The sequence below is a fragment of the Amphiura filiformis genome, chromosome 15 (assembly GCF_039555335.1).
Source record: "Amphiura filiformis chromosome 15, Afil_fr2py, whole genome shotgun sequence".
NCBI classification, from domain to species: Eukaryota; Metazoa; Echinodermata; class Ophiuroidea; order Amphilepidida; family Amphiuridae; genus Amphiura; species Amphiura filiformis.
In genome coordinates this window covers 60,436,556-60,448,631 of record NC_092642.1, presented here as the reverse complement: position 1 = coordinate 60,448,631, position 12,076 = coordinate 60,436,556, and the positions used below count along the sequence as shown (strand labels likewise).

Genomic DNA, 12,076 nt, shown 5'->3' with positions numbered 1-12,076 from the left:
GGAAAGTGCTATGAAAAAAAAGGTGTCAGTGTTGGCTTTGTTTACTCAAGGGCTTTAATTTGATATATAAAATGATGCAGTTTGATGGCAAATTTGAATTCACCTAGCATACCTAAATATTAGTAATTAGTATATGTTTACATTGTCATTGTAAAAAATTGCTATACAAGCTGAAATTTGTGTAGCAGGTTGTCCAAAATGGGGAGCATTTTGCTATACGACACCAGTTAAATTGAACCCTGCCGGGTAAAATTGGGGAGGGCAAGAAATTTTTGGCAAGCCGAAAGGGGGGGAAGCAATTTTTGGCAAGTCGAGAGGGGGGGGGAAGCGAATTTTGGCACACATTCATGGGGCCCCTTTTAAATAAAACGCGCTAAAAAGGCTTAGGAAAATGGTACGGAATCGTTTAAATATGCAAATTTTCCTGCTCGCTGCCCCCGACTCATAATTATTGCACAGCCCCTGGGTTTGTCGGTTTGTGGATAGGTCCACGTAAGGCTCCGTCACATCAGTTTTGATCCAAATGTTGCCAAATTCATATTAAAGGGAGAAAGAGTAAGAAAGTTTATTTGGTTGAAAACGGTCAAAAATTGACCTCAGAATCAGTAAAAAAGTGATTTTTCTGCCAAATATTGGCCAGGATTATGCACTTCAGTTTCCCACATGTTTGAATGGGAATTTTTTTGCCTACTTTCCACCTGTTTGGGGACCACATTATATAATTGTATAGCAATGATATGTCCAAAGTTGTAGTTTTGTGTTTTTTATTGCAAAGATCATATATTTTTATTCCCGATTCGAATTCTGAACCCTTCGCAAGGTAGCTTGGGATTCGTGAAACTGTCATTCGTGTCCTCCAACTAATGTTTGTTGTTAACTTTGTTTTTTTCTTCTCTCAGATGAAAGCCAAATATGTTTCGTTACGCATCACGTCGGGCGCTCCAAGCTTTAGCTCAGCATAACTGGAGACAGGTATCTACACATACACAGACTCATTCACTGAACCAATCACATATCAGGTACCTGCTTGCATTGGCTGGTGGAAGCACAGGTGTACTCACAGGAGCTGTTATATGGCAGAGGTAGGATTTCATTGTGTTGACTGTTGACAATAATTTTCAAGGTGTTGGAAATAAATCTTTCACAGAGAAGAAGTTCACCCACCTCATTTGTTCAAGTGTCTTCATCAGGTAGTACGGTACTTTATTTTTGAAGTAGTATTGAGTAAGCAAACTGTGTCGGAGTTTCATTAACTTTACAGGTGACGTCAAACTATAGTATGATCAGCTCGTAATAGGCAAGAATTATTCAGTTTTTGTTACTAATGCAAGTGTACTATTAAGTCCCAACTTATGCTGTGTAAAAGCATGCATCAATCATACAATGTATGCAAAGCGTACCTCGCGTAGGTGCTGCGCCCAGCTGGTATACCAGGGCTCAAATTTCAGGGAGGCCACCAAGGCCATTGTCTGCCTTTTTTCAGTTTTTGGCTTGGTGCCCTTAATCTCAAGGAATTCTTCAAGGCATTCTTCATCACTTGTTGTTGTTGGCCTTGGTGCCCTTTTTTGTCTTTTGCCAGTGGCCTTGAAAGCTGGTGCCCCAAAAAATTAAGTTTTGAGGCCTGGTGTACACCATTCTATATCAATCCACAATGTTATGAGTCCCGCCTATTACGAGCTGATCAGAGTATAGTACATGTATTTTTATCTTCTACATTATGATATAAGTGACCCAGGGTTCTTGTTGTATTATAGATCCATGCATGCTAGAACAGTAGCAGAAACAACTGACAAGGATGAGGTAACACCGCAGGAAGAAGAGGGAGAAGGAGGAGAGGAAACTGATGGACAGGTGGAAGAAAAGAAGAAGAGGAAAGGACCTGGATTCAGAGATAGAAAAGTAAGTGGAATAATTGGGCTATTCCAGCTGAAATCCATACACCCCCATAATGAAGATGTGACTTTAATCTTCCACACAGGTTGGGTGCATTTCAAATGGAGTTGCCCATTCAAGTAATCCCATTTGAAATTCACACTCCCTGTGTGGGAGATTAAGGTGCATGGATTTCAACTGAAATAGCACATTGAAGAGATACAGGGAGGTGATTATGATTAGGCCAAGAAAAAATTGACAAATGGGGACAAATATTTAGGTGCCCCCGGCCCACTAAAATCTGGCTATGCCCCTGATGTTGCAACTGGTGTCCCCTGTCCATCGAGTAGAAACATGCTATGATTGGCTGTCTTGACGATTGACTTAACTCCCATGAGAACTACCTCCCGATTGGCCAAAATGAATATTGTGTCCAATTTTTAACCAATCAAGGAGGGTATTAATAAGATCATCTGCAAATGCAAGATTGACCATAAATAGTTTAAAGCCTAGTCATAATTGGCATTTCAAGTTATCAACCAATCAGAAATGCTGTTAGATGATCAGTAGTGTCCAGGGGGTTAATAGTCATTGGTGGATCTAGGTCACCATATGTGCGGCATCCTTTGAGTGCAGAAACATGCCACGCCCCTCATGGATGACGTCAAACATAACATTCTGTATTTTTTTCGTTGCCAGCAGAGACTATACTAATAACCCTACTAATAACCCTATTTTGTAACATAAATGATTTTACTTGTATACCACCAGATCATCGAATATGAAAACCGAATCAGACAGTACTCCACGCCAGACAAGATATTTCGTTACTTCGCCACGCTTCGAGTGGTCAATGACGAAGGCTTTTCGGAAATATTCATGACTCCGAAAGATTTTGTGCGTTCCATCACTCCAGATGAGAAACAACCTGATGGTAATATCTTTTAACTTTAAAATTCTTATTAAAGCTGAATTTATACTTGATTCCTTTTGCAGAAAAGTAATTTTCACGCATGTTCAGTCAGGGAGAAGGAAAGTTGGGATAAGACTCCTAGTCAAATTATATATACGGGTATGGAAGCTGCCATTACCCTGCCATCGCGTAGGCCTGGAACACTACCGCGATTTCTACCGGCTGCATCGTGTCCGTGCTCCTGGTTCAGTGTTTCCTTCCGTTTTTAAAGCGTCAAGCTGATCAATCAATACGAAAACGATGTTGCATTTGTGAGTTGAAGAAATCGCAACTCCCGAGCGATGTCGCTTGTCATGTGAATGCATCAACCGATGATTTCCTACCCACTAGATCTATTATTTTGCTAATTAATTCGCCTTTCTTGATCACTAACTTACGGAGATGAATTAATTCAAAGCAATAATTATTGACAGCAATGGATGTTATAAAAATGCCTTTTGTGGCGTTTTGAATATTTCAATTGTCATCTGCAATCGCGACCACCGTGATTAGTATAAATACAGAAGCGATGTGAGCAAGGTTTTTAAGTCAAGTCAACACATACATAAATGACAGCCAGTGAAAAAATTTCACTGACTATCCAGGATTTGAACCTGGGACCTTCGGATCACCGGACCGATGCTCTACCAACTGAGCTAATAAGTCAGATGGAGAAGAGCAGTGATGTTATTATCTATAGGCCTTCAGTTCAATAGGCCTTCAGTTCGGTCCGGTGATCCGAAGGTCCCAGGTTCAAATCCTGGATAGTCACTGAAGGGTCATGAGTCATTTAAATTTCAATTGTACACATTAAATACAAAAAAATACAAAACCTGCTTTAGCTACCAGGCTCTATTTGGAAAAAAATGTAGAACCTGGTTTATATGATTTTGTTGTGAACCAGGAGCCAAAATGTTATGACCATTGGGTAAATGGCTCCTGGGTATTTTGAAGCTTGTAAGTAAGATCTAGGTGAGATTTCCAGATAAGATATCCTTCATTGATATGGTGTTGTTTTTATTCACAGGTTTGGGACTAGATCAATTCAAAAAGATTGATGCCAAGGTAAGAAAAATCAAAATTGAACATTTTAAAAATATTAACATAATTTTTTTTTTTTTTCAAGTTGTCTGAATTTGGTTCAAATCTGCATGCAGCTATAAGTTGTGTTATACAAAGGTACTACAACTACAAATGATCATAAGTTTATAGGAGCTCTAAAAATATTGAAGGTGGGTGGTCTGATTGTAACACACAAGCCTTGAAATAAGCAGACTGGAACCAGGAGCAATTTGTTTTGAACTTTGCTCCTGGTTCACTTGGATTTTACAAGAACCAGGAGCAATTTCTGAAGAAACAGGAGCAATTTTCAATATTAAATCCTTTTCTGCATATATACAATACAGCATACCAGTACGACTGCATCAAGTGCAAAACTGTAACCAGGAGCAATTTATTTTAGAAAATTGCTCCTGGTTCATGTGAATGTTACAAGGACCAGGAGCAATTGATGGCTTTACGAGGGTAAATTTGCTCCCCGCGCCTGCTTATTTCAAGGCTTGGTAACACATGATATGTTCTACCTTACATTGAAGCCCATCACCCAAACATATTTAATCCAAGTTCTGAGTTTGGATTTGAGAAGCAAAATTGTGCACCAGTGACCCTTACATGATTTCTGGGCAAGACGCCGGGGGGGGGGGTTCACCAAACTACCATGTTTTTTCTAACATTTGAGACAAATTATTAAATTAAGATGGCCTTACACAAACATGTGCAATTTGAAGTATGATTTTGAAATTCAATATGTAGTAGAACACAGTAGAGAGGCCAGAGCCATAGTTTGTTTTCACCTCAATGAAAGTGACATATTCTAATTTTTTTCTCCATCAGAGATTCCATGAGATAGAAAGCAGAGGTAGTGAGTTTGGTATGTTGGGAGAGTGTGGACTCATATCATTTGCTGACTATATGTTTCTTCTTACTGTACTTTCAAGTAAGTAGCTAGTAGTAAAGGAAGTTCCTCCATTTAATGTTGCTGCAGGAGGGGGTTGCTATACCGCCTCTACATCAAGTCTGCTACCTTTTAATAAAGCCAGTATCCATTTGTACACCTGGGTGGGGAATGGCAATAGGGGTGAAGAGCCTTGCTTTTAAGTGCAACACATTGACACCATTAGGACTCAAAACAGTGACTTCAAGCTACCTCGCGCAGGGGATCGCTATACCTCCTCCACAGCGAGTCTGTTACCTTCCTGACATTCAATAAAGCTGGTACCCATTTGTACATCTGAGTGGGGAGCGGCAATAGGAGAAAAGAGCCTTGCCTAAGTGCACAATACGTTGATGCAGCGGGACTCAAACCAACAACTTCGAGCTACCTCGCAATTGTGAATCAAAGTCTTAGACCGCTGCACCACCAGTAGTATTGATGAGTTGACATGTGTTTACATTTGATACACCCCCTGTTGGTCTGAGATGAAACTTTCAGGCGAAAGATACTTGAACAAAGTTGATTTTTTTTACATCAACTTTGGCTTCAAAGCAAACAATACCACACATATTACCACACATGCTTACAGGTGCTACAAGCTATTATATTATCACAACATTAAAACAAGAAAGGTTTCGCAAGTTGGTCATTTTGGCCCTGGCCTCTGCTTGCAGTTGTAGAGCTGTTTTGTAAAATTTGGCCCTACCTACCCCCTCCCAACATAGACTTGCCCCCAACAAAAATCCCAGCTATGCCACTGTTTTAATATTGGGTATCAAGAAGTTCCCTTTACCTAGATTAGGGTTTTATCTACTGGGGCGTGGGGGGTCCTGTGATGTTGATAAAATGGCTATACAAAAGCTAATTAAAGTCATAATGTACGATCTTATAATATGAATTTGGTTAATTTTTTTCAAACCTGATTTTTTGGCATATTTGTAATGTTTACACATGTCACAACTTGCACCTAAATGAAATCAGCCAAATTTGTTGTGTTTGTAGGAAAACAGAGCAAAGTTAGACATAAAGTCATAATTCAAGAAATTATGACTTTATGTCCATATAGAACTGTGTGTTAAGCGGCCAAAATAACAAGCAGTGTTTCTTTCACGTTACCTCGTTATTTCAGCTCAAAATGGACAGAAACCATTCCCGTTCATTATTACTAGTATTATTTCAGCATTTTGAGTATATAATGACAAATTAAAAATTTGAAGGAAATCATACATTAAGCCTTTAAGTACATATGTATGTAACATGCATTATGTTATTTTTTATTCACAGCTCCAGAGAAGCATTTCGAGATAGCATTCAGATTGTTTGATCTCAATGGTGATGGGGAGGTGTCTTATGAAGAATTTCAACAGGTAACTGTTCATTAGGCTATAACCAGTGAAATCCATACACCCCCTATGGAAGATTGGACCTTAATCTCCCACACAGTGGATGTAGATTTGAAAATGGTATCACCCATTCAGGTAATGCTCACTGTGTGGAAGATTATGATCATGTCTTCCATAGGGGTGTATGGATTTCAACTGGAATAGCCCAATCACATGTGTGTATATTGGGGGGCTTTGGGGGAACGAGCCCCCAGGGGTAAAAGCAGGGGGCTGCAAAAAAGAAGTGGTGGTGAAACAAATGGCACTATACACAAATCCGACTTGACACATTTTACGCGATGCCAGTATCACAGGCGTGCAGCGTTTATCGCTCCCATGATGCGGCGCAAGTGCTATGCACTCCGATGCGATAGTGGGCGTCTTGGATCGCAATCCAAATGAACTTGGTTTGCCGCGGATGACCCTCAGCTATCGCCGACTTAAACCTGACCATCACTTGGCTCGTCGGATTTGTCTATACATCAAATCTTTTTTGCTTCGTCGCTAGCGCCTGGTAGGAGCGGCCACGATATGCCACTGAATCATGTACTAAACTATTTGAAGTCATAATCTACTATATATGCTATATATGCCAAATATGGCAATTTTCTTATGATAATGAGTCACACATGTAATCTTCATGTATGCACTTCTGCAAGTTGTGATCATTATGTTTTGTTGTTAATGTCATTTTATTTTAGGTAACAGAAGTCATTCTACAGCAAACAGCAACAGGCCAAAGACACAGAGACCGGAAAACAACTGGCAACACTTTAGACAAACCTTTCACCAATACTTCTTTGACTACATATTTCTTTGGGAGAGATTTGGACAGGAAATTAACCACTGATGAATTCAGTACATTTCAGAGGAAACTTAGGGAGAGTTTGCTGAAAATGGAGGTTAGGAAGAGTTATTGTTTTTATTTGATCTTAAAGGCCAATGTAGTTGCCCAGCAAAAGTGTAAAAAAAAACACATCAAATTTTCTTTTGTAGGTCAACCATGAATGATCCTAGTATTTAGCTCTACAATCAAAGAAATTAATGTTGGCACACTCTGGCATAATAACTATAAATCACTGCCCCTCTCCTCCAATTCAATGTTGATGAAAGCAATTTTGACATTGGGCTCTCCAGTCCCCCCAACATTGGTTGAGGGGGAATGGGGAAGGGAAGGGGAAAGGGGAAGGTTTGTACTTCTCATCAAACATAGTCATACTAAAATTTCACTGAACTCTCAGAGCAGCAATGAAGAGTTCCAACATATTGTCAAAGTGTGCCAACTATATATTTCTTTGATTGTAGGTCCAGGGACACTCCAATTTTCAATTTTGGGTACCCGATTACCCGCTCGATTAATGTATTTTTGAGACAGTGTTTCAACTTTAATCAAAGTAAAGAAATATTTACAAAAGTTGTACTCCATTTTACTGTCATTTTACCCCATGAAATAGCCTCTCTTGTGGTGCCAAATGTGCAGAAGCCCTCTGGCTTTGGGGAGGGGGTTCACCCACCCCCCTTGACCCCCACCAAGGGCCTTAAAGCGGGCCCCCAGACCCCCGGCCGTGAAGGGCGAGAGCTCCACTCGCTATGCTTCGAAATTTTATTCCCAGCCAGGATTTATTTAAAACCATCAATCACAGCCCTGTATTATTCCAGAACATGACAGAATAAATCAAATGTCACCTGATCTGATCCTGAATGGACAACTCCATTTGAAATCTACTCCCCCTGTGTGGGAGATTTAGGCCATTTCTTACATATGGGGTGTATAGATTTCAACTGGAATAACCCATAATTGTGAAGAGTCATTGCAAATTAGGCTATTGCATTTAAAATCCACACTACCCCTGTGGAAGATTTTGAAAATACCTTCCACAGAGGGAGTATGAATTTTAATTAGAATGAACACTTCAGGCTCATTCTTCGATAACGTGTTCAAGTTTGGTCTCAGGAATGACAAAATGCCAACCACAAAGAATTCATGAAAATCATTCAGAATCGTAAAACAATACATGGGTGATTTTTCAACAATACTTCATTTTGGGGCAATATTACTTGTACGCATTGGGGGTAACGTATCTGTGGTAACGTATCTGTGAAGCCCTTTCCCACCTTTGTCTTAATCGTGCAAGTGTAAAAACTTACCGACTTAATACCCATACTTGATCAGTCATCACCCAATGTACTAAAGTCTGGTGTGGTATTTGGCTTCATTTATCACAGCGTTTTTTCCGAGGGGAGTAGAATTTAGGTAACGTATCTGTGACGACATGAACGTAACGTCAGGATTTTTTGCCATAAATAGACCTGATTTTTTTACTTTGAAACCATTGAGTTATGTACCACATATATAATATATCTATGGAACCTGCTTGATCCATCACATATGAGAACAATCATCTAGCCAATTATTTTCACAGATTGTAATCCATTAGAAATATAGTAGCGTATCTGTGAACAATATTGGTGACATAGTCTTAAAGACCTGTTGGAAAAATTTAATAACATGTGTTGTGATGTTTTATACTTTATAATTAGGGCATGATACCAGCTAATGAAAAGTACCTATAATCCATTATATGCGCGCATGTTTAGCGAGCAGGGACACATTATACGGAACGCATCTTGGCTGGCGACATGGAGGAAAACAATGGATATACATAATCAGCTTTATTGTTTTATACTTTCTAGGCATGTTAAAACCTCTAGCCTCGCATATTTTAGAAATCAACTCCTAATTGTATAAGTTCTATTAATAAAACTCATTTCTTTCTGACGAAACATGTCTGAATACGACTTGCAACTATGGGCGACACTGATTTGGCATTTTGAATACTTTATCAGAGAATGTGCCTTTAGCAGCTCCATTTGAAACGCACCCTCCCTCAGTAGAAGATTCAGGTTGAATCTTTCTCAGAGGGTGTAGGAAATTCAAATGGAGCTACCTGATATGTTAATTCCATTTAAAATTCATACTCCCCCTGTGGAAGGTATTTCCAAAATCTTCCACAGGGGTAGTGTGGATTTTAAATGGAATTGCCAATTGCATACTCAGTTTGTGTTTTGTTTTTCTTTCCTTGTCTTATAGTTTGATAGATTCAACCCAGAGGATGGCAAGATAACTGAGAGGAACTTGGGTCAATACTTGCTGGTCTATGCAGAGTTGCCTAAAGTAAGAAGTAACAAAATGCTCAAGAGAGTCAAGAAGAAGTTCAGCGAGGATGAACAGGTTGGTCGATTATCTTACGATTCATTTAATAAGTGTTATAATTGTATGTTAAGGCTAATTAGGCATAGCTTTTATGGGTATCAAAGCGCTTTACATTTATTTGGGGGTATTGTTTAGACAACCCCATGTCATCACAAGTATTAATAATGCACTTGTAGAGGTATGCATATCTGGCCTGTTGTATTTATTTATTTTTATTTATTTATTTGGCTTCATACACTGGTTACAATATCAAATAACAAAGTTAGATAAAAGATGGATAAATATATTGCACAAAGTAAAAGTATAAAAGACATATATATATATACATGTGAATAAAACGCACCACGGATCCAGCACATGTAGGAGAGATACCAGTGTAGAGGATTGGGATGAACAGGTGCATATCACCTCTAAGACCATCCCACCTCAAGATCAAAAATTTAATTAAGACACCCTACAAATAGCACAGCTGCATCACGGAAACCCACGTACAAATGTCAGCCGGCCGAAAATTTAACTCAAAATGAGAATGCAAAAAATTAACCACATTGCTTTTAAAAACAGAAAAAGACGAAGAGGACCTAACACTAAGGGGAAGCTGATTCCAAATTGGCACAATGCGTATTAGGGTGGGCCGAAATGTAATGTATGCGTAATTGCGTATACCTATCACGTAATACTCGCACACGGTTCATTTTAGAATGAGGGGGGTTTCATTAATGGTAGCTTACTTTTTCTTTTATTCTCTAATTAATATTTTCTCTCTCCAGGGTGTAACATTTAAAGAATTCATGGATCTACAGAAGTTTCTTAGAAGTATTAGTGATGTAGACACAGCTTTGTCGTTCTACCATGTTGCTGGGGCTGCCATTGATCCAGGTATGTAGTACCTTTAACACTGAATTTGTTTGTTGTAACCTAACCAACCTTAAAAAGACTTACTGGCAGTGTTTTCCCCCAATTTAAGGGTGAACAAAATTCCTCCATCAAACTAATTTTTCATACTCAAGTAAAGTAATGTTTAATATAGGAAAAAGCTGCATCGGCAGTGTGAAGAGTACTATGAAGGTAAAAGTATGATACTGCCGTAAAATATACAAAGTTTAGCGAGCTTTCAGCCATAGGCCTTTTTCATAGCCATAATAAATTACTTGTGAAAACAGAACAATACATCCGCAAGGATGAATGTTGATAAACGGATGTGCGTGCGAGAGAGGGATGAAAGCGCGAGTGGGGAAGCACAAAAAATGCGGGAGCGAAAAACGCAAAGGGCCTAATGTCGGGAAGTGGAAAATCAATGTTCATTCCTAAAGGAGTAAGTGTACCTAAATTGAAAATTAGCTGCTGTTCATCTTTGTGGCGACTTGCTGTGTTACTCTGGCATTTTTTGAGCCCGGTAATACGCATATCTTCCTTACTGTGACCATTCGTTGAAAAATGCTTTGCAACTGGTTTGGTGATGTCCCCTCTGTTGGTATCTCTGAAAAGAAATCCAATCCAATTCTCAATATTCATATTTTCTGTAATTTTCTATTAATTTTTAATAATTAAATAGAAAATAGAATAGAAAATGTGTTTGCTAAACAAAAATTGGAATACATAATGATTATAATAATACTATACATTTCTACGATGCACAAATCTGCTTTTAAAGGTCCACCGTCGTTGGTCTGGTCAACTGGCAGGTTTATGCAGAAACTAAATACCAACTATTACTAAATGTTTATACTAGGATTTGGGTAGGTAACCTTGTCCTTACATATCACAATATTCTTTTAGATGGTCAGGACCTTGGAGAGTTGGACAATTTCATTATCATGGATTATGTTATGCCATAAAATGCTGAGCTTGTGTAACACTTTATGAATAAATCCAGATGTGCTGTTAACCCTTTAAAAAGCACTCATGGTGCATAGACATCATATTAGACTTTTACAAGTATTTAGGCTTGATTGTCACATCATCCAAAAAACACACTAAAAATGCATGTTATATTAATATTAGACATTTATTGTGAACAAAAAATTTGTCTGAGTAGGTACTGTACGGCAGGAAATTTTTGCGGGGGGTTAATTTTGGGGTCCAACAGGCAGCCGCGAATTTTAAACCCCACAAAATTATTTATTACAGATAGTATTCAATGTGAATATATTTGGAAACACAAATTAAACACCCACTAAACTGTAGAAATGACAAAATTGCATATAATTAACCCAGCAAAAGTATCCCAATATACAGTAAGTGTGTGTATGGGGGTGTAGTAAATCGTACATCAAAAATGATGGTTCATAACGGCCATCAGCCACATAGGAAATCGTACAAATTCTGGCAGCAGGGCAGCTAACCACGTATGCCCTGTTAGTGTTAGCATGTATTTGATGCTGAATGGATTAAGATGGTGCCTGCCATCGACGTCCGAGTAACCAAACTCATTGGCAATCCAGGTAGTGAGGACAATCTTGCCAGACTTCTTCATAATACAAAAATGTATTTGGATCTGAGAAAAAGTAATGTAAAGATATAAGAAATTTTAGAGGTTGGTGGCTAGGGGGCAGATTTACATATATTTCAGTTAGAGGGTGTGCTATAGCTGTGTTTCAACCTCAATGTACTGTGTGACCATGTTGAAACCATACTGTACGCCAGCGAACAAGGCCACCCTA

The 12,076-nt window shown here is 38.8% G+C and overlaps 1 protein-coding gene and 1 non-coding gene across 2 annotated transcripts in view; one reads left to right on the top strand and one right to left on the bottom strand.

Annotated features, from left to right (window-relative positions):
• LOC140171903 (calcium uptake protein 1, mitochondrial-like) overlaps nt 1-12,076 on the top strand; it is a 34,043-nt gene that overhangs the window by 4,241 nt on the left and 17,726 nt on the right. Inside the window, exons 2-10 of the mRNA XM_072195246.1 lie at nt 900-1,082; nt 1,755-1,899; nt 2,644-2,806; nt 3,852-3,889; nt 4,718-4,820; nt 6,102-6,184; nt 6,901-7,101; nt 9,291-9,431; nt 10,184-10,292. Coding sequence (XP_072051347.1) covers nt 913-1,082; nt 1,755-1,899; nt 2,644-2,806; nt 3,852-3,889; nt 4,718-4,820; nt 6,102-6,184; nt 6,901-7,101; nt 9,291-9,431; nt 10,184-10,292 — 1,153 coding nt within the window. The 5' untranslated portion in view covers nt 900-912. The remainder of the gene's footprint in view (nt 1-899; nt 1,083-1,754; nt 1,900-2,643; nt 2,807-3,851; nt 3,890-4,717; nt 4,821-6,101; nt 6,185-6,900; nt 7,102-9,290; nt 9,432-10,183; nt 10,293-12,076) is intronic.
• Nucleotides 3,418-3,491, bottom strand: Trnat-ggu (transfer RNA threonine (anticodon GGU)). The gene has a single exon. It is a non-coding gene; the product is annotated as a tRNA-Thr (tRNA).